Source organism: Gymnoscopelus microlampas, assembly GCF_963454915.1.
Source record: "Gymnoscopelus microlampas genome assembly, chromosome: 20".
In the NCBI taxonomy this organism is placed as follows: domain Eukaryota; kingdom Metazoa; phylum Chordata; class Actinopteri; order Myctophiformes; family Myctophidae; genus Gymnoscopelus; species Gymnoscopelus microlampas.
Window position 1 is genome coordinate 11,688,559 of NC_139957.1, and position 27,500 is coordinate 11,716,058.

Below are 27,500 nucleotides of genomic sequence, written 5' to 3' on the forward strand. Positions count from 1 at the left end.
GTCACTTAGCTGGTGGGTGATTTGAGGTCCTAAAGTGTTGGTTCTCAAAGTGGGGTTAAAACATTCAAAAATAGCAGATATACAAGCTCATAGCGCTGCACCGAGTGCCGCGCTACTAGCTTGTAGATCTGCTATATCTTTTTAATTGTGAAAGATTTGTGCAAAGTTTTGAATATGTATATTTTTGTTCAACTCAAATCTTTGCTTCTGGGGGTCCGCGGCCAAATACATATCATTTTGGGGGACCTTGACATGATGAAGTTCGAGAACCACTGTCCTAAAGTGTCCTCAACCTCCTGACAAGCAGACATCACAGAGGATGGGTTCTTCATATCACACCCAGAGACCTGCTGTTCAGCTGTCCTCTTCTGTCATTATATCAACACCCAGACAGCCCCATTGTAAACCTATCTGTCCTTGTTAAGGAACCTAATTAAAAGAAAAAACTCAAATAATAATAGCCCCTGATTGGCCATTGTGCACCCTGAAGATTTCCAATTAGCTCCGGAGAGAGCGCGAGTCGCGTCCGTACGAGAAACTTAACGAACTTAACGAACCAGACGGCTAATTTTGCTTTTAGTGGCAATCCTACAGGCCAGGGGAAGCTCTTTGTTTGGGCTCAAGTGGGTTTTTATGACTCTTTAACAGCGCCGACGCTCCGGTTTAATTAATTTGAGGACTTTTAGTCGGTCTATTGTGATGGATTCTCTCTGAGAGAGGAGTGTGTGGAGTGTGTCTGCTCTCTTCTAGCCGTACTCATGAAAGAAAAGGTCTGAATGCTTTAAAACAGGCAGCGCTGCATTATGCTAATGCACGTTGTTGACGCGTGCCGCAGCTTAGTGTGCGTCTGGCTCTGCCTACGGTTGTACACATTATGGAACACAAGTTTTAAAAGGAGATTAACTTTAAATACTTTCTGGACATACATAAATACATACATACTGTATACTGTATATATATACATACATACATATTGTCACTGTTGGGCAGAAACCTTGTATCTTCATATTTCAACGTATTTTTTTTCGTACATTAATGCCCTACTTTGTCATACTACAGAGTCACACAAACGTAGGATAAATAGGCAATCTATAAGCTTGTACTGTAGATAGTATGTAGCTTGTAGATATTTTTGCTATTTTTAATAAATCTGTCTGTTTTTTATAAATACCAATGAACAGTGTTAACAAGAGCTTGTGACTAAATAATAACCACATTGGATCCATAGGAACACAGGTTATTTTCTGCTGAAAAGTAACCGTTTTGGACGTACACGGTTTCCACCCGACAGCGACGATAGACATGATATACATTTAGCATATTGCAGCTTTTCCAAACATTCTATTCAACGTTTAAGATTAATTCAAAGGTATAATAGTTCTAAGGAAAATGTTTAACATGAGAGAGGTGTGTGTGTGTGTGTGTGTGTGTGTGTGTGTGTGTGTGTGTGTGTGTGTGTGTGTGTGTGTGTGTGTGTGTGTGTGTGTGTGTGTGTGTGTGTGTGTCTGTCTGTCTGTCTGTCTGTCTGTCTGTCTGTCTGTCTGTCTGTCTTTGCATTTGAAATGTCACATGGGTTATGTCAGACACACAACCCAGTAAAGAAACCATATAATGTACAAAAGGTCTAACCTGTACACACACACACACACACACACACACACACACACACGCACACACGCGTGAGCACGTGTGCACGAACGCATACACAATGTGTAGGACATTGTCCTTGGGAGACGAAAGACCCTAAAGTGACTTTAAATGGAGGTGGCGGTAAACTGGATTAATTATGATAAATGTGTGCGATTACTAAGAATTATTCCAGCAGCCACTGTGCTAATAGCATAATTAGCAACAATAATCAAGGACTTATGATGTTAAAATAAGTGGAGTTGCGGACAATTAAGAAATGTCTGGAGCTAATAATGGAGAACTTAAGCTGTGAAATACCGAGCGTTAATTTAACTCGGAGAGTGTACAAATGTAACCAAATGGACCCCTTATGAATGGTTCCATTTACGCTGAGGATTTTGCTGTGCGTCAGGAGAGACGTGGGAGAATCGCTAACATTAGCATTCAACGTTTCTCGTATTTTAATACATCTAAATGAGCCCTTGCTAACGCTAGGATAATTAAATCTGCACTTTATCAAAAGAGCGTAAGAAGAATTAGTAAAAATTAACATTCACGTTTCACGTTTTCGTGACTAAATTGTCTGGCTAATTAATAAAAAATGAGAGAAAATGAATTGCCGAGCTTAAGTCGAGTACTGGGTTGTTTGAGTCTGACCTTGCAGTGCGACTGTAAATTAATGTCATTGTGCTGTGAATCTTTATAAAAGTAAATTAGTAGTACCGGGATACCATTTTGATCCAAACAGGGGCAAGAACTCATACAGGATAAACATGTGCAATTGGAAGTGATGACGCAAAAAACACTAGCAGACAAAACTTGAACCAGAAAAAAAAAATATATGTATATATTTTAACAGGAGTTTCATATTGTAATAACAATAACCTTGAACTTTGTCCTTGACAATGGGCGATCCCCTGCATGATATTCCATTCAAATCACACCGCAATGGAAGGCAGTTTAGATGACAACCTTTTTCTGTTTATAGTAGCAATGACCTTGAGGGCAAAACACTCATTCAAGCCATTCTACCTAGCTGTACCAGGGTTGGGATCCTGTATTGTAATTGTACAGACACCCCCCCCCACACACACACACACACACACACAGAGGAGTGTGACTCATCGTTGGTCAAATTGCATCAGTGTTTAAAAAGACGATGGCCTTGCGAGACAGAAGATGAAGAGAGCGCGATGGAGGAGCATACTTCAAAGACAGACGTCCCTCTTCTCCGAGGTCAACTCGTATTCTAACACTTCACTTTTAAATACTTTATGAGGGAGGAGCGTAATTAAAACGATACGGGAGCGCCCGCGTTCAACTCTCATATATTATAAGCCAGCAGAGAGGCCGTCAAACTTTAAACAACTTTCCCGGTCCGTCCTTGGTCCAATGTAATCCGCACCTTGGTCAAAACACTTTCTATTAACAATAGCATTGATTTTTTAAACCACCCTGGCCTATACCAGGGGATCGGGATCTAATGGAGAGCTAGTGGGGGTCCATAGTTCCTTGGGGGGATGTACAAGATCACAGCGAGCTTGTACATCTGCCATTTTGGATTTTCCGGTCAACCATAGTTTAAATACATACAGTATATACTTTTCAGATGGGGGGTCCGTGCGCAAATACAATATCAATTTGGGGGTCCTTGACCTGAAAAAGTTTTACAACCACTGAGCTAGATATAACCTTTAAAACCTAGTCTGGTCTAACCTTGGATGTTTCTGTCTTAACAACGTTACAGTGGATCACTGTTTACCCGGGTCCGTCACCACGGCAACTTACGCCGCACACCTAACCTCCACTTTTACTGCCGCCCAGGCATAGCACTTAGGACCCCCAAATTGGTGACCGGCATTAGAGAAGATTTGTTCAAAGTAATTCCAAATGTTATAGAATTGTTTTTGTTTTGTTTGTTTTTCAAAAATCGCAGATCTATCAGCTCACTACCTGAGCTTGTGTTGGACCCTTACAGGTCCAAACGGTTACATTTGTGCATTAAAGAGATACAAATGAATAACAGGACTCTGCTGTGTGTAGGGACGCAAATGAGAAGGGCGCTTTGCAGGGAAATGTTTTTTAAAGATGTAGAAAAGGCCACAACATTAATAAGCATGAACTTTAAGATGTGAAGCTTCATGGAGATTGATGACGTCTTCCCCGCACGCCGGTGAAAAGGTAAATGAACAGTGGAGTACCGTGAAAAGAAATGGAAAAAACATGTATGCCTGGAGGACAAACAGACATGATAGCACACCCATTCACCACTGTAAACAACCCCCACACACACACGCGCGCGCGCGCACACACGCAGTGGTGGAGAAAGTACCGTACTCAAATGTTTTACTTACACATTGATATGTCAATGTGCAATGTAGAAATACTCTGTTACAAGTAAAAGTCCGGAATTCAAAATGTACTTGAGTAAAAGTACAAACGTATTGGTATCAAAATGTACATAATTTAATTTATATAAAAAATGTCAAAAAAATATAATAATAATAATAATAATAATAAATATATATATATATATATATATATATATATATATATATATATATATGCACAGAAAGACAGGAGGAGGCAAGGAGACGAGAGGAGGAGAAGAAATGAACAACGAGGAAACCCGAGGGAGAGAAAAGGAGAGAGAGAGAGAATGAAAACGACAAAAAAAAACAAAAAAACATGGAACTTCCAATTAATTTACAGCTTCCATCCTCCCCAATCAGCCGACGAAACGATAGAACAGAAAGAAAGAAGAATTCCGTGGCATATCTAATTACCAGCGTCTCTCTCTGTAGACCCAGACAATCTCTCTCTCTCTCTCTCTCTCTCTCTCTCTCTCTCTCTCTCTCTCTCTCTGTGTGTGTTTGTACAGGCTGATGAAGTGAGGGAGAGACTCAGATGGATATTCAGGCTTTTTGTTTAATTTATAAATGGATTTTACCCCCTTAATACTTATGGTTATTATCATCACCACATGTCAGAGAGAGAGAGAGAGAGAGAGAGAGAGAGAGAGAGAGAGAGAGAGAGAGAGAGAGAGAGAGAGAGAGAGAGAGAGAGAGAGAGAGAGAGAGAGAGAGAGAGAGAGAGAGAGAGAGAGAGGTGTAAATGGGTGGTGGCGTGTCAGGGGAGTATGTTTGGAAGGCAAAAGTCTATGACATATGGTGATGGGAGGCTATGCGCGCGCGTGTGTGTGTGTGTGTGTGTGTGTGTGTGTGTGTGTGTGTGTGTGTGTGTGTGTGTGTGTGTGTGTGTGTGTGTGTGTGTGTGTGTGTGTGTGTGTGTGGTAGGTAAGTGGAAAGAATTCCGATGAGAAATATGTCCTTTTCAGGCTTCTGTACCACGGTGGAGCATGTGCTCTGATTTACAATCTGTCTGCTAATTAAATACACAGGAGAGGAGAGAGGAAAGGAGAGAATAAAGAGAGGAGAGGAGAGAATGAAGAGAGGAGAGGAGAGAATAAGGAGAGGAGAGAATAAAGAGAGGAGAGAAGAGAATAAGGAGAGGAGAGAATAAAGAGAGGAGAGAAGAGAATAAGGAGAGGAGAGAATGAAGAGAGGAGAGGAGAGAATGAAGAGAGGAGAGGATGAAGAGAGCAGAGGAGAGAGCACCAACACTGTCAAGGTTGACAGTTCAACTCCAAAGCGTAGTGGTACCTCCTACGTTCAGTTCTTCCTCTCCTCCCGTCTTCCCTCACCTCCACTCCTCCATCCATCCCTCCTGCATCCTCATCTGACCTTCTCTCTCTCTCTCCCTCCTCCTCAATTTTTTTCATTGACCTTTTCCTTGGCTCTGTCGCTCCCTTCTCTTCTCTGACTTCCCAAAGTTCAACCTCTACTATTGACCTTTTCCCCTCCTCCCTCGCCCTCTGTATCCTTCCCTAACCACTTCAGCCCTACATAGATTTCGGCCATTTGAAAATAGCAGATCTAGAAGCTCACAATGTGTCATTGTGAGCTTGTAGATCTGCTATTTTCAAAAGATTGTTTAATACATTTTGAACTTGTGAAATGGGACATTCTGCACATTGAGTACTTTAACTTTTGGTACTTTAAGTATATTTTCATGACGATACTTTTGTACTTTTACGCAAGTAAATATTTAATTTGAGACTTTTACATGTAACAGAGTATTTCTACATTGCAGTATTATTGTTACACTTAAGTAAAAAAAAAGTATCGGTTCTGGCACCGTTTAGGCACTATTTCAAAATAATATTGGTTTAGGACCGGACCAGGTTATCGGATAAAACCCAATCCATACCCAACCCTCTACTCTCCATTCCTCTCCTCCAACCCCCCTACCTGGTTCGGGTGTTTCCGAGTGCGAGGACGAGGAGGCCGACGACGCTGCGTCCTCATTGGCTGTCCCCTGGGACAGGGAGATCCCTCTTCCTGGAGGGAGCTTCATGCCCAGCTGCTCGGCCGTCTCCACATGGTCGCCCGGGTGGATGTAGTCGAACGCACTGCTGCCCGTCAACTCCACCTGAGAGAGAGACACACAGAGAGAGAGAGAGAGCAAAAGAGAAAGACTGCTTAGTTTGGCAGGTGTTGACTTCTTGACTTGTAGTTCTGTTGTTCCTACCGGTTACAGCAAGTTGACGGAGACACGTGGTCACATCGGCGGATATAAGTTCAAGTAACAGGTTTATTAACAACTATGAATCACAGCACGGGAGACATCTGTGTGTGGACAGCAGCAGCTAAGCACATACACAATGCTGAAATCACGTTCACGTCCCAGTAATCTCGCGAGACCACTGCAGGTACGGCATCACTTAATGACAAAAACGGTTAGGAACACAACTGTCTACAGCAGGTGCCTACAGTATTTAACCACTTTTTAACCACATTTAAACTTTTTTTTTTTCAAAAGATAAAAAAAAAACCTTTAAACAAAGAAATCACAACTTTCTATCAATTAAAAATAATTCCTTTTTTTTTTTTCAAAAGTAGTTCATAAATAAATAAATAAATGTTAAAGAAGTAGTGAAAACAGCCGGGCAAACATCTCTCTTTTGGATCTCGAACTAAAAAGGTTTGGGAACCACTGCTCTAGACTCAAGGCCATCTTCAGACTTGCAGCCCAAAGCTGATCTGTGCAGATTGGAGTCACACTGTTTTAATGCAGTCTGAACAGCCAATCCCACTCCAATCTGGGTGGGAAATCAGATTTGAGCTGGATTTGGTGCCAGTCTAAACAGGGTTGGACCTGCGTTAGCTCTGTACTTGGACCGTGTGTGTGTGTGTGTGTGTGTGTGTGTGTGTGTGTGTGTGTGTGTGTGTGTGTGTGTGTGTGTGTGTTTTGAGGGTGGATATAGTCCTGCATGCTTACTGTTTGAAAGCACTGGAAAGTACACTTTATATAGTCATCGTGTGGAAACGTTCCTTTTTCATTATTATAAATAGCTGATCTACAAGCAATCTAAAATGTTTTCTGCCCGACATCAACATTATACATAATGAAAACGTTTCCATTACCACCGACATGTTAACCAAAGGACAAGAGATAAAGATGAGCTCACATTCCTGAACACATTGCATCACTGCAGCACCACTGTTCAATAAATAAGTCCAGACATATCACTCAAGTAGCCATACCACCATGTGCAAACAAGTAAATGTCCTGTATTCAAAAAGTATTGGCATCAAAATATACTGTACTTAACGTACCAAAATCTGTCTTTAGAAAATAGCCAATCTACAAGCTGACAACTCCTAGATTGGCTATTTTTGAATAGATTGTTGAAATAGGGCTTAAGTGACTAATGTATGTTTTGTAAGAATAATCTATAGCTACCAAGTAACTAGTCTTCAAATAATTGCAGGGGAGTAAAAAAGTACTATATGTGCCTCTGAGATGTAGTGGAGTAGAAGCATAAAGTATTGAAAAATGAACATACTGGAGTACTGCGAGCGTGAACACACACGCACGCATGTCGCATACACGCACGCACGCACGCACACACGCAGACACACACAGTTAGATAAGTCCAGACATATCACTCAGGTGTTTGTGGAAACCCAAGTCCACCCATACTCTCACCAGAACAATAAAGATGAGAATTACATCATCTCCCAATTTATTTTCTACTTTGCTTTTCCTGCTTTTGTAAAGCACATTGTGTCTATGTCTCGGGACACAGAGAGACAGACAAAATATAGTGAATAAGATGATAAGACAGAGAAAAACAGGAGAGAGGGGTGGGGAGAGAGATAGAGAACGTTTCTAAAGTTTAGCCCAAGATAACAATTTCTGACAGCAAATGCACAATTCTTATGGTTATTTCTCTAAGTTGCAATGTAACATAGCTCTGTTTACACATTCATTCCCTTTTAATTGTACATACATTATTTGCAAACAGTATATGGGACCGACCGACTTCAAACTCGGCGCTCACATCGGCAACGACTCGAGGGAGTGTGGTGCCCGCCCCAGACTGATATGTCCATATACGGGCATATATGGATATACAGTTGTCCAGAACCACAGATCCAACCAATATGCCCCATGCCAATTATACAGGGTATGGGCATACACTAATGACATCAGGGATCGCCATATATGGGCACAAAAGGGGACACAGACAGGTAAAACGGGTACTTTGACAAAGCCCCCGACACTATGACTCAGACATATTAGTCGGATCGGCATGCAGTGCCACGTAGCGACCCAAACCTCTAGTAGGACTTATTTACCTGCCTTGAATAGAAAACACAAGCTTGCTTTTGCGTCGTGTTGGTGTCGTGGCTGTACGCGCCTGTCTCTTGGGTTGCACCACACTCCTAAAATTCTATTCAGCCCCCCCTTACTAATCCCGCCCCCCCCCCCCCCCCCACACACACACACACACACACCCCTCTTACCTTTATTATGGAAATGAAACAAATACGCTTCCTTGTTAAAGAAGTACAGAGTTGAACCGTACAGGCTGTCATTAGCAGGATTTCACAACATTAATTGAGAGGATGAAGGAGTGGAGAGAGAGTGATATTTTGGCAGCCCTAATGCATCAACACATGCACGTCGTGTGTGCGAACGTCTGTGTGTATGTGTCAGATCATGTTTTCTTTTTTTTGGGGGGGGGGGGGGTCCACTGGGATGAAGGGATTACATGCAAGTAATCCTTTTAATAGCAAATCCCTTTAAGGAAATTTAGTCCCCTCATAATTTGTCATCTAGAGCAGAAACAACTGATTAAGACATGAGAGGGATCACTCACACACACACACACACACACACACACACACACACACACACACACACACACACACACACACACACACACACACACACACACACACACACACACACACACACACACACACACACACACACACACACACACACACACACACAAACAGTCACGTTCACCTGTGTATGCACACGCACGCACACACACACACGTGCACGTGCGCACACACATGCAGACAAAGACGCACACACTCGCACACAGAGCGTGGTGTATCATGGGAGTCGGCGCTCATGTTTACACGTTTTGCTGGTAATTGGATCTGCATTGTTGTGCGTGTGAATAACATGATGACTTCTAATCAGTTAGTAAAGACCTGGCAGCCTGCTCCTCTGTACCACTCTGCACAACGTCCTGTCAAGCTGCCGGAAGCGAGTGAACATACAGTGGTGGAAAGTAAACGTATTTTTCACTTAAAGGTTTCATGACATCCAGTTTTACAACACATTGAAAGTCTTTGTCATGGTCCTTCAAACGTGTATAAAAAGTTTTAACTGAAAATGCCACTCCAGTGAGCCATTGCAGGTGTTTTTCTCTCACATTTCTAAAGCCTTTTCAACTGCAATGTCAAAAGTAATCTTTGCCTGCGGGTGTCGCTGTTGAGGGATTTTGCCTGTCAATCGTCGCCTCTGCTCCACCCCCCAAGGAAAGGGGAGGGGTGGGGAGGAGAGGAGAGGGGGTGGGATTAAGTGACTATGACATCACAGTCAAGGGGCCAATCCCAGATACTTTTCAGCCTAATTATTCAAAAAAAAACAGACCACAGAAAATCCACTGAATGTTCAAAGTTAAGTTTTTTTGGGTGTAATTGAGGTCATAAAACCCCCCAAAAAACATAAAAAAGTGAAAATGAATGTCATAGGACCTTTAAGGTACTTAAGTAAAATCAGCTCAGTGGCCTTGTGGTTAGAGTGTCCGCCCTGAGACTGGGAGGTTGGGATTCGAACCTGCGTAAAAATGAATGTGAGTAAAGTACAAGGGTATTGGCATCAACATATAGTTAAAGTACCAAAAGTATAAGCATTCATTACCCAGAATGTCCCATTTCACAAGTTTACTAATGTATGGTATATACAAAAATATTTGAAAACAGCAGATCAACAAACCCACAACGCGTCGCATCGCGATGTGTTGTGAGCTTGTAGATCGACTATTTTCAAATAGCCGATACCCTTTTCTTCCCATCTCAGCCAACCGAGAGTAGCCTTGGAATGCGTAAAGACCACCACCACCTCAGTATTAAAAGTGACCCTTGGCTTTCTTTTTTTCTTTCTAGGCAAATATAGTACTTTTTACTCCACTACAATTATTAAAAAACTTTAGCTACTAGTTACTTTGTAGGTATAGATTATTATTACAAAACATACATGAACCAATTAAGCCCCATTTTATAATTTGTCTATTTGAAAATAGCTGATCTGCAAGTTCACAACACATCATGTTGAGAGATTCAATGAAAACTGTAACATCTACATTAGATCCATTGGAACTCGTGTTATTTTTTCCCCATTTCCTGAAAAGGTTACAAGGTTTCCACCCGACAGCGGTGATATACAGTACTTCATCACACGATGAACAGTGAGAATGTTGATATCGTCACTGTCAGGCAGAAACCTCTTATCTCCATATTCTAACTTTTTTGTGTTTTTTCGTAAATTAACGCCCTACTTAATCTATCTATCTATCTACCTATCTATCGTTCGATCTATCGATCTATTTAAATGTCAGTGTTTTATTTTGCGGTCCCACTGGCAATATCCTCACGGCCCACCAGCGGGCCGTGACCCACGCATTGGGAACCGCTGCTGCAGAGTCAAAAAGGCAACACTCCATCACACACTGATCTGATGATCTCTAATGCATGAAGGAGACACGTCTGACACCACACACACCATGACAAATATGCATGCATGCACGCACGCACACACACACACACACACACACACACAAACGCACATGACAAGCAAATTCAAACAACAACATAAACACATATTTACACATTCACTACAGACACTCCTGCTTTACACAAAAACACATTTTTGTACACACACACACACACACACACACACACACACACACACACACACACACACACACACACACACACACACACACACACACACACACACACACACACACACACACACACACACACACACACACACACACACACCAGTGTCCCTCTGTCTGTTCTTTCAACATGGTTATCATCATTATTATTTTGAGCGCGCGTTGATGTCCTTGTCTGAGAGGACGAGTTAAATGATAAAACGCCAACGACAGTGCGCTCTGCTCCCTGCCTTTTAATAAGTCTTATCTACACACACCCACGCACCCACGCACGCGCGCACACAAACAACGTCAAAAACTACACAGACCCTTCACTTTCACACGCAAATTGAAAGTGACGACAGCTTTTGTTTTAGACAGAAGGTCAGAGATGAGAAGATTCCTGTCAAACTTCTTCACTACAATCGCTAATTAAAAGTACAACAAACGCAGTGTTTCTCTGGCTCAGAGTGGGCCTTTGGGGGGGTTGACTATACACGGCAGTACACGCGACTACGTGTCAGCAAAGGCAGTGGGTTTGTTTTACCGTATAAATAAGGCTTATTTGAAAGAAATCTATGGATTTTCCTGTATATATATATATATATATATATATATATATATATATATATATATATATATATTTTTTTTTTTTTTTTTTTTTTTTTTTTTAAGTGAACATTTTTAACTCCAATATCTGCTTCTGGGGGTCCCTGGAACAAAATATTTTGAGATGGGGGTATATGTATTTGGCCGCGGACCCCCATCTCAAAATGTTTTGTTCCAGGGACCCCCAGAAGCAAAGATTTGAGTTACAAATGTTCGCTTTAAAAATATATTTATTCAAAGATTTGCACACATTTTCACGATTAAAAAGAAAATAGCAGCTCTACAAGCTCATAGTGCGGTACTCGGTGCTCTAAAAATTATACGGTCTTAATGGGTTAAGCAAAAATAATTTAGGGGAGTAGAATGCCACATGCTATTGGAAAGAGCAGGTGATTGGCTACTATTGGCCCTCTAAATTGTGAACGCCAGTTATACTTTCTGGGGGTGTAGCGCAAAGAAAAAACAATACTACTGTTGAAGTTAGTTTGGCAAGTTAAAGGCATCGTATGTAACTTTGCCTGTGTTCCCTCCCAGAATAGGCAAGCTGAGGTTCAAGTGGTTAAAAAATTAAAAATTAAAAAAAAGATTAAAAACAAAAAAGAAAGAAACAATAGCAAGCGAAAATCCTAAATGAGACCTCCATTATGTATCATTTGTGTCTCTAGATAAAGATGAGCACCAGCCGAGACCAAAGTGCATTTTCTCATTCTTCTCAATTTGAACTCCTGAGATATGACACTGTTCAGTCTCACAGTGATCACTGTTTGAGTTCTCAAAATGATCTTAATGGCGTCGCTATTATGGAGTCTCATCTCTGTCTTTCAGTGATCACTGTTTGAGTTCTTGGGATAATCTCACTAACATCTCTTTTAAAGAGTCTCATCTCTGTCTTTCAGTGATCACTGTTTGAGTTCTTGGGATAATCTCACTAACATCTCTTTTAAAGAGTCTCATCTCTGTCTTTCAGTGATCACTGTTTGAGTTCTTGGGATAATCTCACTAACATCTCTTTTAAAGAGTCTCATCTCTGTCTTTCAGTGATCACTGTTTGAGTTCTTGGGATAATCTCACTAACATCTCTTTTAAAGAGTCTCATCTCTGTCTTTCAGTGATCACTGTTTGAGTTCTTGGGATAATCTCACGAATATCTATTTTAAAGAGTCTCATCTCTGTCTTTCAGTGATCACTGTTTGAGTTCTTGGGATAATCTCACTAACATCTCTTTCAAAGAGTCTCATCATTACGGAAGAAAGGAAATATATGAACACATATGCCAATATATGGCAGGTATATGCAGAATATATGCCGCATATATGCCATATTCAGGTTCATATATGTGCATATATGTTGATATATAGGGAATATATGTTGCATATCGTCGGTGTCCAGCCGGGACCAGCTAACTCCATTTTCAGTTTTTTTTTTTCATAAATCAATGCTATTGAACCCCCTTTACATCTGTGTAAAGTTATTTTTTATAATAAACTATGAAAAGTATTAAAAAGCGCCTCTGAAGAAAACTCCCAACTCCATTGGATCCTCAAACTGTCCGTCAAAAACAAACAACTCCCCCTCCTCTCATGCTCTCCACTGCTCCATACTATATATACAGGGTTTTTGCCAATTGTCAAATATAAATACTACAGATTTAAAAAAACGTAATTCAGACTTTTTTTTTTACCAATTGTCAGATATAAATTTGGACAGTTTTCACTGTGTAATTTCAGCGTTAAACCAATATGCAGGATGTGACTGAATATCACTCATGTCAGACTGCATTCATGCTTTACCCTCCACCTTTAGCAGAGACTTTAAGTGAACAGTCATTTGCTCTCGGCTCTGGTCACCGTTTTGCGGGGTGTTTTCACCAACCCAGTGACTGGAAGGTTTAGGCAACACACAACACACAACAGTGTAATAATAAAATGTTGATGGATAGGTAAATGCAACTGTGGTTGTTATTGTTAGTGCAGTAGGCTACAGATTTGATAGGCTACAGATTCTATTATTCATGAATGTATTTTTTTTTATTGATATGCCATTTATTTATTGTTGGTGTGCCATGATTGCTTTTGTTAAATAAATTTAGTATTGAGTATTGAGGCAGAATTGTTTGTTGTACTCAACTGTAGAAGAACAACAGTGGTAACAGTTAGATCCATGGATGTTTCCAATGCATGTTAAAATAAAAGTTGTTTAAGTACAGCATTCAGCTTGATCTATACTTAGTATATGAGGATGGCGCACACCATAAATAGCTGATCTCCAAGCTCACAATGTGTTGTGATGTGTTGTGAGCTTTGAGATTCATTGTCAGCTGTTCTTATCAATGATGGACAAAACCTCCTAACTCCACTCAATGATGGACAAAACCTCCTAACTCCACTTGAACTGGATTTGGGTAAAGTGGTGATAATATAATGACACATGCAAGTATCTGATAAGATATAAAGTCACAATACCAAGTTTGATGAGGCAGTATTGCTTTGTTTTAAAAATATAAGGTTTTCTTAAAAAAATATATTTTGTTTTTAATTTCCTGAACAATTACCATTTTGGAGTTATATGTGTCCACATATATGCCACAATCAGGTTCATATATTTGCATATAGTCATAAATGCCTACATATATGCCTACATATATAGCTAATAGGACTTTTTGCATATACATAATGCCTATATACAGCTCACTTTTTTTTATTTTAAAGTATTCATTATTGTAAGTATTTCCATTCAATGTAGATTGTGGATTATGGAAGATATGTATAAAGACAATATTATTGAATTAGGTCTGCTGCCACTCTTATTTATTTTAAAACGCAACTAAAGACCTTTCTGTTTTCCACTGCCTTTGATTATTTTTCTTTTTTCTCTTTTCTTTTCTCTTCTGCACTGCAACTGTATCTATAATTTTGTTTTACTTATTTTGGTTTATGCATCCTAATGTCATGTTATAATTTTATAATTGTGTTTCCTATGAAATGTGCTATACAAATAAAGTTGCCTTGCCTTGCCAATGTTTTATTGTATCATCAGGCTATCTTGTAAATAACAGCTCAATCTGGGGAATCCATCAGTTTTTTGGGGCGGGGGCGAAATCCTTTGAATTTGTTATTGCTGAATTACTACTTGAGAGATTAATAACAGTTTAACACTTTAGAACCTTTATTTCTCAGAATCAAATGAAAAATGATTAAAACTGGCAACAATACAATATTATTGTAATTTTGAGATATCAAGGACAAATTTGTGCTTTTGTGTTGAGAAAAGTTAAAAAGTAACATATCATACAGGCTACATCATCATCATATCATTAAAAGAAAGCAGACAGACAATGAAATCCATGGTCTGGAAGACTGCCTGACCGCCGATTGGTTATGTGATGTTTCCCTGACAACCAGCAAACCAATACAACCACAGCTGTGCTGTCATTGGCCGTCCCTTATCACGTGACCGGGCCGTTCTTTCAGCGTTGCCAGGGTTTTTCATTATAAGTTAGCCCCCAAGATTTTATTTGAAAATAGCAGATCTACAAGCTCACAACGCGTCACCCACGGTGTGACGTGTTGTGAGCTTGTAGATCTGCTATTTTCAAATAGCCGGTGCATACAGTAGCTTTAAAGTGTTCATGTGGCCCATAGTCGCTTCTTTTGGGCTTGTTTTCCTAGACCTGGTTGCCTATTTCTCTCACAGAATCTGGCAACGTTGCGTTTTCCGGTTTTATCACAACAACGGTCCCATTTTTGAAATGCGTCAGCAGGCAGCAGCTATGAAGAGAACACTACGGAGGTAACTATTATTAATGTTATTATTATTATCTACATGTACAGCTTCTAAATATAGTTGAAATAACTTGTTGTGACTTAACACACACGTCCATGCAAGCTACTTTGTGTTAAAACATTGTGTGGGTGCCTGGGTGGTGGTGGGACATAAGTTAGCCTCTAGGCTAACTGATATAGCCTCTTTACCATCTAGTTACTTCAGTTTTTAGTAACAACTAATATTGGTCTTTCCACCGACAGGAATGAAGCTAACTCAATTACTGTGTATCTGGATGAAGGTATTGATGTTTGTTTTTTATGTAGAATGCATGGCTCTGTTTACCAAGTGATTTTTGAACTAGTTGCTCATTAATGTTTATTTTATTTGTGATTGCAGGGATGTGCAGTTCAGGCCAGGCCATGGTGTGACTCAAAGAAAGCTTAAGGTACACACAGTACAATCATTTATGCTGTTGGCAAATAATAAGAAATAATACAACAATAATAATGCAATAGCTATTGTTAATCAACCACTAAAGTCTAGTATATACTTTGATACAGTTCCCCCAGCACTTAAACCTGTACACCAGATCTCTTAGCCGAAAGCCAATCTACAAGCTCACAACGTGTCGCAACACAATATGTTGAGAGCTTGTAGATCGGCTATTTTCACCAAATTTTCACCCTGAAGGGACACGTGGTTTAATGTGGTTAGCCTAATTTATTTTAAACCTAACGTTAACCAAACTTGAGTGAGCCAAGAATTATGGCAAATTGAGGTAAACATAATGGATATTTGCCACAAAATATGCATGCATTGTTATTGCTATTGTTGTTGTTGTTGTGGTTACTACTTCTATAGTCTTACATTTTCTTTCCTTTTCAGGGCTGCGTTTGTTCATGGCACTTCATGGTTCAAGCATAACTGTAAGTCATATGGAGGGGAAATGTAAATAAATGTTCTGTTCTCCCAGATATACATAACTTTTCAGACTACAACTGAATTTGGACAGTCTGCTCTGCTATCTTACCATTGTAAAAGTTAATCACTGTCTCATTTCAAATTTAGGACAACTATTTACTACTGGGAGATTAACTACACATATCAATACAAACTACATTTCTTAATATAGTAACCAGATTTTCCATGAAATAATTATAGTTGTAGCCCTAATACATTTACATCTGCTGCATTTGTCAGGTGGACATTGTGAAGGGATCCTCCTGAGTCCTGACGCTGCTTCAGACCAACCTCAAATGTAAGTGTTGGTCTCAATCACGTCATCAATAAATAAAACACATGTGTTAACACATTACATGGTATGTTATGGGATTCACCTAAAAAAAACTTCAACTGTTTTTACACTGTTTTAGGGGCTTGTGTTTTCTGATGCTTTATTGTGGCTAATATTTATTAATATTTGTTCCACGCTCTAGAGCTTAAAGTGTGGGGCCATTACTATGTGAACAGTGAACATCAGCTGCTGCAAATCAGCATTTCCATGGCACTACTTACAAGGTAAGAAAACAGTTGACATATTTTTGTTTTGGACATAGGTCATGATCAGGTACCAACTGATGCCATGTTCGACTTTCTTGTCTGTATAATTGTCAGCTTGTTACAGTTATTGGTTAATTTGTGCAATTTTGATTTATTTATGTTTACACTCAAGCCTTTTAAAATGCTGCCTGGCTCAGCTTTGTACCACTTTGTGTTCACTCTGTATCCCCATAAGCTAGATCTGAGATGTTGTCTGTGAAACCGCTTACCTTTCTTTTGCAAATTAATAATTACATAATATTACTTAAGGTCAAAAGCCAAAGCATGGTGATGGGGAGCAGCTGGAGGCCCATGATCCAGTCAAAAAGATGGACACAATTGGTGAGTATAAAAAAAAAGAAATTAATTGAGAAAGGAAAACAAGTTCTTGTATGCAGTAATTTGACCTCATAGGATGTGCCAACTATGGTCAACCCTGACCGACGGAGGCCTATATTTGGTAAAACCTGTGCAGATTAGCGCTGTCGTTGTACAATGTCCCATAACAAGTGGAGTTCATGTGATGTCAAACATCTATTTTTTAAAATCAGGCTATTTGGAAAAGCCTAACTTTCAAAATCACGAGAAAAACCACTACTAAAATAGTTAATTTGTTTGAATAAAGGGCATTATCATCAATAAACTCACAGAGAAGCTCTTGTACACTAAAACAGGCGGTGTAGCAAATGGAGTGAAATGCTTGGAGTCTGTAGTAGACTTTGGTCCACTGTTTTCTCATTAGTTCCTTTTCTCTTCTCTGTAGAGGCAACCCAGAAGAAGTGGCCACACACTACCAAAGGCTGGCTGGGTACCCAGCTGATCCTCTCATCCCCCCCTGACACACAAGTGGAGGCACGCATTGCTGCTTGTCTGGCTAACATCTCGGAGTGGATGTCCAGCTCAACCTGGACAAGACCGAGCTGATGTACCTCCCGGGGAAGGGCTGTCCGCACCGAGACATGGCCATCATCATTGATAATGCTGTGGTGACGTCAACTCGGACTGCGAAGAATCTGGGTGTGACCCTGGACGATCAACTGTCGTTCTCGGCAAACATCGCATCAGTGACACGGTCCTGCAGATTCCTCCTCTACAACATCAGGAGGATTCGCCCCTTCCTCACGGAGAAGGCAGCCCAGGTGCTCATCCAGGCTCTTGTCATCTCCCGCCTGGACTACTGCAACTCCCTCCTTGCTGGTGCTCCAGCATCTGCCATCAGACCTCTGGAGCTTGTTCAGAAAGCTGCGGCTTGTCTGGTGTTCAACCGCCCCAAGTTCTCCCACACAACTATCCTTCTCCGTTCTCTACACTGGCTCCCCGTAGCAGCTCGGATCCAGTTTAAAACCCTGGTGCTTGCCTATAGGGCAGTGAAAGGAACAGCTCCTTCTTACCACCGGGCTATGGTCGATGCCTACACCCCTGCCCGACCACTTCGGTCTGCCACCTCGGGGCGACTGATTGCCTTGTCACTCAAGGGTCCTTCTGGCCAATCCACACGGTCACGACTTTCTGGCACGTTCTGGCCCCACAGTGGTGGAATGAACTTCCCACTGATGTCAGGATAGCAGAGTCACTGCCCATCATTTGCCGCAGGCTGAAAACCCACCTCTTCAGGAAACACTACCCTTCCTCTTTGCCTGGCCTACTTGTTGTTAACTAGTTGTACGAACGCTTGTTTTATTGTTGTATTGTTTTATTGGATCTTGTTTAGTCGATACACTTTATTTGTTTTAGCTCTTGCTCATTTGATTTTGCTATTTTGTCTCATCTGTTAAAGAAAAATAGGTAGCTGATATATTGCACTTTTACCTTAGCGCTAGATATACTCTTGGTTGCTTGTTTTTGCAGAAAATGCACTTAAGACTTCTGGTGATTAGTAGTTTTCGTTCCCTACCTATGTTTTACATACTGTATTGGATAGATATAAAACATATGCCCAAGTGATGGGAAGAATGTCAATATTAATGTGGTTGGCTAGTTATTTAAAAAAAAAAAAAAAGTGAATAAATAAATGTGAAATATGTACATATATATGTACATATATGTAATATACATATATGTAGGTGGCCAATTTCGAATATGTCACATATATGATAAACATATATGTGACATATATTAAAAACATGTATGTTCATATATTTCCTTTCCGTTAACTGCTGTAAATGTGTCCCTGTGTTGAAAATAAATGTTGTACTGTTAAAATGATCAATGATGTCTATTTTTTTCCAGAAATCTGAGTATTAATTGTATAATTCTTAATTGTTTCTCATAATGCTCATGTGTGTCTCAGATCGAGGTCTCATATAGCTCCATTAATGCTCATGTGTGTCTCAGATCGAGGTCTCATATAGCTCCATTAATGCTCATGTGTGTCTCAGATCGAGGTCTCATATAGCTCCATTAATGCTCATGTGTGTCTCAGATCGAGGTCTCATATAGCTCCATTAATGCATCCAATAGAAATAAATGAGATGAGGAAGAGAGATTGAACTCACAATGATGAGATCTCTATAAGGGCTCATTATTCTCAGATGTTTCTTATTATGTTTCTCAGATTCCCTTCAATGAAGGCTCCGGTTGAGATCTCCTCTGTTTATCATACTTCTCAAATACTTCTCGCCTGAACCAAACTTAGTTATCTTAGACTTAGTATCTCATTCTCATCTCTCTCTATTGCTCCTAGTTTTGTTCTTAGGAGTAATAGGGCAGCAGCAAATGATCACAGAATGATATACAAACGAGAAGGCAATAGTTATGTCTCAGAGTTGAGATTCAGCAATAGATAAGCAACAAAACTTTTGCTATGGGATGACATGAGGAACTAAAGGGGTGAAAGACTAAAACACCACAAAGAATTGTAAGGATGACTCCTTAGACAGAGACTCGAAAATAATGATCTAAACATTCTACATTCTCAACCACCTGCTAAAGTGCTTGATCTTTTATTTTTCTAGTCTCTTTCTAAGGAGTCATCCTTAAATGATTTTGCGGTGCGCGAGTCTTTCGCCACTTTAGTTTCTCTTGTTTTTTTGAGACGACCGCACCTGCAATCAACATTAAACGAAGGACAAAGACAGGTCTACCCTGGACTGAAGTAAGACATGGGAACATGCTGCTTAGGGGGAAGTTACTCAATACAACAATGGTGTATGAATGTATCTAATGGTGGGGTAGAAGATCTGATTAGAGGCCTCGAGGAACTCAGTTGACCATCCTCCTGTCCTCTGTTTGTCGTTCTTTCACTCTTCCTCCATCCCTCTCTCCTCCCCCGTCCTCTTCCACCCTTTGCTTTTGGGATAATGACTTGGCAAGAGGAACAGGAGAGAGAGAGAGAGAGAGATTGAAAACAGAGGTCAGCAGAGAGAGAGAGAGAGAGAGAGAGAGAGAGAGAGAGAGAGAGAGAGAGAGAGAGAGAGAGAGAGAGAGAGAGAGAGAGAGAGAGAGAGAGAGAGAGAGAGAGAGGATGAAACGGAAAAGGACACACACCAACAAAAAAAAAAGAATGAAAGTCACAAAGAGTAGGAGAGGGACAAAGACGACAGCAAGAGAGAAAAAGAGTTGACTGCCACAATATTCTGAATCTGACTTTCAAAAGTACAAGTCAATGCCTGCGTAGCCTCGATCTCCAGGCTTTCATTTTCCTTCGTGTTTTGCTGAAAAATAAAAGCCTGGACCAGCCTGTTGACGTTCCTGGCATAGGAAGCGGGTGCTTTCCCCAACCAACCAGAGTGCAGTGGGCGTCGCTCCAAATGTTGTGACGTCAAGTGCTCTCAATGCTGCACATTGGGGAGGAGGAGGGGCGCGGGGGGCGGGAGCACAGATCGGTGAACCAATGGGATCCTCTCTGGAGATTTTGAACCCGCCCCTCTAGACAAGATATCAGAGGCGCTAGGGCAGCCTAATGTGAGTGACGCTCACACATAACATACTAGTATCTAGACTGTGCGGGTTGAAAGAAAACAAGACCACAGCACTGCGGCATTTTCTAAACATATACGGCTGCTGTTGTTACTGTATAATCATCATCTAACTAACTAACTCTGCCATCAGCCTGCTGTATATATCTGATCTAATGAGTTCAGATCAAAACCTGCTGACTCCAACACAAGAAAGGCTCAGCCAGGAGTCAGCAGCCACACCAAAAGAAATCAGATGCCAGTGGTGGAAAAAGTACTCAAATGTTTGACTTAAGTAAAAGTATCAATACTGCAATGTAGAAGTACTCTGTTACAAATAAAAGTCCGGAATTACTTGAGTAAAAGTATAAAAGTATTGGTATCAAAATGTACTTAAAGTATCAAAAGTGAAAGTACTAAATCGTTTGAAAATAGCAGATCTACAAGCTCAGAACGCGTGGCAATGCGACGCGTTCTGAGCTTGTAGATCGGCTTTTTAGATGGGCAAATAGTCTAGGTGTAAAATAGGGCTAAGTTATGTTTTATGATGTAATAATTTATATCTGCAAAGTAACCAGTAACTAAAGTTTTCAAATAATTGTAGTGGAGTAAAAGTACAATATTTGCCTCTGAGATGTAGTGGAGTAGAAGTAAAAGTATAGACAATTGGAAATACTACAGTAAACTAAAACTACCTCAAAATTGTACTTAAGCACAGTACTTGAATAAATGTACTTAGTTACTTTAAACCACTGTCAGAGGCAGAATCAAGCTTTAGTTACAGCCTTTCTAAAACATGTTGTATGAAACTTTGGCTATTACAGTCTAATTGTAATATTAAAATAAATTCTAAATCATATTTGTCCAAAAAAAACAAACATCCACCATCATGCGCAGCCTGCCTGCCAATCCAATTATAAGAAAAAGTTGATACATGCGCAAGCAGCCGCTGACCTGTGTGATCCCGGCGAGCATCATGGGAGAGACCAGCAGTGTAAACAGTAAACAATGCAAGCGCCAGCATCTATGCTTGTTTAGACACAAGCTACAGTGGGCTAGGATGGTGCCCATTAGGAGTGACTTGGATTTGCATTCATTGTGGATTTTAATTCTTGACAGACAGCTCATGGAACTTAACTGTTATTCAGTATGACTCCTACGGGATAATGAAGGCTGCTGCCCCCTTAAGTATCTTTTATTTAAATCTTTATTTCCAAAACAGCTAGAATAGCCAAACCCCAATGTCACAAAGCCCACAATGTCTCGCTACGTGAGCTTGTAGACCAGCTATTTGTGTTATCTGTCATACAATTAATTAAGAAAATGATTTTTTGGTGGGGGGGGGGGGTTAAAAATCAAACCCTGGTATTTTTTCTTGTTCTTTTTCTTCTTTCTACTGCTATGCAAGTACCACTAGTAAGTTGGAAAAGCTAACCTGCAATGAATGTGTTTTCATGTGAGTTACACACACACATACCCCTCTCGGTAGCCACTAAAAGGTCGATGAAATCATGAAAAAGCATCACGATGACTAAAATATTCCCTCCACACACTTCAAAACATTAAAAAGCACACCCCCCCCCCCCCCTCCCGCTCCCTCCCTCCCCCTCCTCACTGTGACTTTGCAAAGCGTCTAATCAAATAAATTGATGTTGGCTTGCGGCTTCAGAATTAATTACGGCATTAAACATGAGCTAAGTGGAGAATATTATAAGTTTGATAGCGCATAATTACTGCTATATTAATGATTCATATGAGCGCTGTGGCTGTGGTTGATGTTCGACCGGTCATGTGCACAGTGAGGAGTTTAGCACCAACGCACGAACATAAAGGCAGATATATTTCTTTACTAACTACGTCTGATGTAGAGACTGAGGAGGAGCTTAACTCTGTTGCCAACTCGGTAACCTGAAATTCAAATTAGGGACGCCAGGCCAGGCATCCCTTATTGAAGTACACAGGGTTTAAGTGGTCAAATGCAGTGGTGGAAAAAGTACTCAAATGTCTTGCTTAAGTAAAAGTATCAATACTATTTTCAAATAGCCTAGGTATAAAATGGGGCTAAAGTGGTTAATGTATGTTCTATAATGTAATAATGTATATCTGCAAAGTAAATAGTAACTAAAGTTTTCAAATAATTGTAGTGGAGTATAAGTACAATATTTGGCTCTGATATGTAGTGGAGTAGAAGTAAAAGTACAGAAAATTGGAAATACTCCAGTAAAGTTCGTCACTTTAGACAGAGAGAGAGAGAGAGACAGACAGACAGACAGACAGACAGACAGACAGACAGACAGTCAGTCAGTCAGTCAGTAGCTTACTTGAATACGAGGCCACAGTAATGGTGGGCCAATCTAAGCTGCCTTTTCATTGGCTGAGCCTCTGGGGAGGCCCCGGCTCCCTGGCTGACCTTGGCCAATAGGAGTCCTTGGCTAAGCTGCTGACCCTGTAACCCCGCCTTCACATCCAATATTCCTCAACAAGGTGTGTGTGTGTGTGTGTGTGTGTGTGTGTGTGTGTGTGTGTGTGTGTGTGTGTGTGTGTGTGTGTGTGATCTTCAGCAGAAGAGACAAAGAGAAATGCACTTCTGTGTGTATGTTTGAGTGTATTTTTGCACACACGTATGCGCGCGCGTGCGCGACATGTGAGATGCGACCTGCCTTATGTAAATGGCGTGCGTCCCCTGTGTGCATGCGGTCGCTCCGCAGCCTAATTAAATATTTCTTAACGAGCGCGGTAATTTTGGCCGCGGGCGCGATGGAGGGAGAATATTTAATATACATCACAAAAGATGTTCAGAAATTAATGACCAGCTACGATTAAAAAGACAACAAAGGGCGAGAGAGGGAGGGGAGGAGGGGGGGGGGGGGGGGAGACAAGAGACGGAGGGGGAGGAGAGAGGGAGGGGGAAGAGAAAGAAAAGAGAGAGAGAGAGGGGGGGGGGGGTGGAGGGCGACAGACAGTAAAGCCAGCGGATCCCTTCTTAAAAGGGATCATCATCGTAATAAAAAAGGATTTTTACCTCTGAGAGAACGGAGAGAATGAAGAGAGAGAGATGGTGGAGTGTCAAAAAGAAGAGACAAAGCAAAAGGACGAGGATTGACAGAACGGGAGGATATCGAGGGGATTCATGGAAAAGAAAACGACACATCGAAATCTGAATCAGCTTTAATGTCACACAACAGGGTTATTTCCCCGCACGCGCTTCATCATTAGGTTTTCGGTGAGAAGAGAGAGGGTTACATGCCCAAAACAGGGGTGACAAGTTCGAAGTGGATGAAAGCAAGTTATGAGTTTGTGCGACATGTTTTGAGATGGGGATCCGCGGCTAAATACATATAATTTTGGGGGTCCTTGACATAACATAAGTCTTTTAAAAAAAACTGTTAGGACATTTGTAGACTCCCCAGATACAAAATATTTGATTTACAAATGTTCGCTTGAAAAAATATTTATTCAAAGATTTGCACACATTTCTATGATAAAAAAATAAAAAAATGTAATAGCCAAAGACATCTAAAGTGACAGAGATGCGTTCCCAGATTGAATGGGTTAAAATTGTTTGTTAGTCGTTACTACCTCCAAACAGCCTCACACCTCCTTTGACAGGCCTCGTCCCCAAGGGGGTCCCCAGACCACAGCCTGGGAAGCACTGATCCAGCACATCCACATTAGTGTCCATCACCTCATGGTGTGTGTTTATGACAAGGAGCACCCGTGGGATCGGCGCCTATGACCTCAGGTGTGCGTTGTACCATGTGATATTAACTATGTACACTTCTCTGTACTGTAATACTACAGTGTAAAAATACTCTATTACAAGTAAAAGTCCTGTATTAAAAAGAAATACTTTTGATGATCTTTTCCGGTGAGGGTCCGTGGCCATTTGAATTTGAAAAAATGTTTGAGAACCACTGATCTATGACGCTAGCACTCTGATGTCAGTAACACACACACACACACACAGACACACACACACAGAGATCCTGTGTTCCGGTTACCGCTGCACTCCCAAGTCCTGAACACGAATAAGCTTCCCCCCAAACCAGCGAAACATCCTAACGTTATGTACAAAGGTAATCTGCTTTTCCGTGGTTAATTGCATATTGAGCGGAGAGAGAGAGAGAGAGCGGTCGCTGGAGACGCATTCCAAAACACATTCCACCATCAATCTGTCTCCACTGGAAACTACACACACAGATCTGGATGTGGTCTCTGTCGAGCAGAAACCTCGTATCTCCATGTTTTTTAACTTTATGCTTTTTCATAATTTAATGCCCTAGCCTAGTTCATCATACTACAGTGTCACGCAAAAGTATAGCAAAAATAGCCGATCTACATGCTCACAGAAAAGTATGAAGAGTTTGTGACTGAATATAAACTACATTGGAACGCAGGTTCTTTATTTTTTCATTTCCTGAAAAGTAACGGTTTCGGGACATACGAGATTTCCACCGGACGGCGGCGATATTATCTGGATACCAAAAATACCCGGTCAGAACAGGCCCAGAGAAACAACACATATAGGACTCTCTCTCACACACACAAAAATGATTGATGAATACACAGCAGCAAAGCCCTCAGCATCAGCAAGCGTGCGCGCGCGTGTGTGTGTGTGTGTGTGCGTGTGTGTGTAGATAGACAGATGCAGAGCAAGTCAGAGACACAGATATGATGACAAAGGAGAGGAAGAGACCACAAGAGAAACGGAAGATAAAAAAATAACATTTAACAATTAACTTCCAAGGACAAAAAGGAGAGAAGGGCTCTCTCCTCCTCTGTGAACTCCTCCTCTCCTCTGATTTTATTGAGTTCTCAAAGCTCCTCAGATCAGACTAATCCACTGTGGCGGAGAACTGAATAGCACGCACACACGCACGCACACACACACACACACACACACACACACACACACACACACACCCACACACACAGCTCAAAGACACACAGCACCACACAATCAACAGTCACAGAGTCAGCCCTGTGACAGTTAAATGCCACAAAGACAAAATGCCCCAAAAAACTAACTCTCTCTCTATCTCTGCAGATCTACAAGCTCACAATGCGCGACCATGCGACACGTTGTAGATTTTAGCGGAACGGTTTAACAGCAGCAATATTTATTTATCAACAAGAGGTAGAAACTTACAGTCGTACAATGGCAGGACCGGCACACACACACACACACACACACACACACACACCAGGGACATGGAAGACACAGGAGAAGTCAGGAACACAGGGAGAGACGTCGGGTGACCCGATTAATATGAATCTGTTAGAGTGAAATGAGGCTTTATTGATCCTTCTCACACACACAGTAGACGGGATCCCTTAATAAAACAGCCTTCTCTCTCTCTCTCTCTCTCTCTCTCTCTCTCTCTCTCTCTCACCGGGTCATCGGTCAATAGGAGACTCAGGACAGGAATCAAATTATTGGTTGGAGTAATGTGACAAAAACTGACAAAGTCAAGGCTGCATGGGGTGTGTAATTGATAGAAAATAAGCAATGCCTTCCTCCCAATAAGGATGCTGGGGTTTAAGTGGTTAACCAACACCTTCACCTTTCTCTCCTCCAATTTCTCCTCCGTCAACTCACTAAAAGTAGCAATACCACAATGTAAGAAATTCACTGATACAGTCGTGTATACTGTATATCCTATATTACATTTGGCAAATGGGAGGGCCGGTGGGCGGTCACTATAACAAGCCTATATATGGGCATGCCAATATATGGTCATATACTGATGACATCAGGGATCTCCATACGTGGCCATAAAAGGGACATGGCACAGACGGGTACAACCAAGGGGCAAGGCTTGGATATTTACGATGAGGCCAACACGGAAGCTTATGAATGGCCAGAGTGGCGCTGTTTTACCCTGCGCCGACCTGAAGTGTCAGAAAGAATTTATTTTAGCGCAAGTGAATGGGTTTTTGACAAACTTTAGACTAGATTTTCTTACCGTAATAAAAATTGTCATAAATTCTATATGCTTCCAGTCGCTAGTTTAAAGTCTCCTTTCAATCATCATGATATGCGTTTTGCTAAATTATGGTCCCATTTATTCTAAAATTGACGATAAAGTAGGCTATGCTCCAGGAGAGGCGGGATGATTTGATTGACAACCTACACAACCAATAGCATTCATTCCCCGCCCCCGCTCTTGATTGACAAGCTACCCAACCAATAGCATTTTTGGGGGTGTTTTCCGGTTCGCTGGTCACGTGTCTGGTCTCAACCAATAGCGTTTGAGTTCCGGACGTGGCCAACTGTATATATTAACGATGGAGGAATGCATGTTCCTGAACTATCGGCTTCATTTTCGTTCTGTAGAAAGCAGGGGAGTGGCTTTGTCCATTCTTTTTTACAGTCTATGGGTACAACGGGTAATCGCGACGTGTTGTGAGCTTGTAGATCTGCTACTCTGACAAAGCCCCCCGACACTATGACTCAGGCATATCGGTTGGTTCGGCGGTGAGACGTTGGTGAGGGGGCCGAGTAGTTTGAGTAAAAGTACTCAAGTACTGGCATCAAAAGATACAGTACCAAAGGTCAAAGCACTCATTATGCAGAATGGTCCCAATCAAATGATTGGACTGTAATTAGTCATGTATTAAAATGTTCCTCACTTAATATCTGGTGGCCATGAGGGGCGGCCATAGCTGAATGGGTAGAGGTCCCCCCCGTTCGCCCCTCAGCACAACCAGAATAAGATAACACCTTCATTGATCCCAACAGGCAAATGCAGCCG

General features: G+C 41.2%; 2 protein-coding genes across 2 annotated transcripts in view; one reads left to right on the forward strand and one right to left on the reverse strand.

Moving 5' to 3' along the window:
- Window positions 1-27,500, reverse strand: part of npas3 (neuronal PAS domain protein 3) — a gene marked incomplete at its 5' end in the record, with an annotated part of 372,500 nt that overhangs the window by 74,404 nt on the left and 270,596 nt on the right. Inside the window, one exon of the mRNA XM_084045562.1 lies at window positions 5,940-6,120. Coding sequence (XP_083901688.1) covers window positions 5,940-6,120 — 181 coding nt within the window. The remainder of the gene's footprint in view (window positions 1-5,939; window positions 6,121-27,500) is intronic.
- LOC311036703 (uncharacterized protein) lies at window positions 15,706-18,814 on the forward strand. Its single transcript, XM_084045563.1, has 6 exons — window positions 15,706-15,755; window positions 16,196-16,236; window positions 16,511-16,568; window positions 16,747-16,828; window positions 17,120-17,191; window positions 17,613-18,814. The coding sequence occupies exon 6, from the start codon at window positions 17,773-17,775 to the stop codon at window positions 18,412-18,414; it is 642 nt and encodes a 213-aa protein (XP_083901689.1). The 5' UTR covers window positions 15,706-15,755; window positions 16,196-16,236; window positions 16,511-16,568; window positions 16,747-16,828; window positions 17,120-17,191; window positions 17,613-17,772; the 3' UTR covers window positions 18,415-18,814.

Bases quoted from the DNA above. Each gene is read 5' to 3' on its own strand.
- LOC311036703 (XM_084045563.1), top strand. From the start codon at position 17,773: ATGTACCTCCCGGGGAAGGGCTGTCCGCACCGAGACATGGCCATCATC.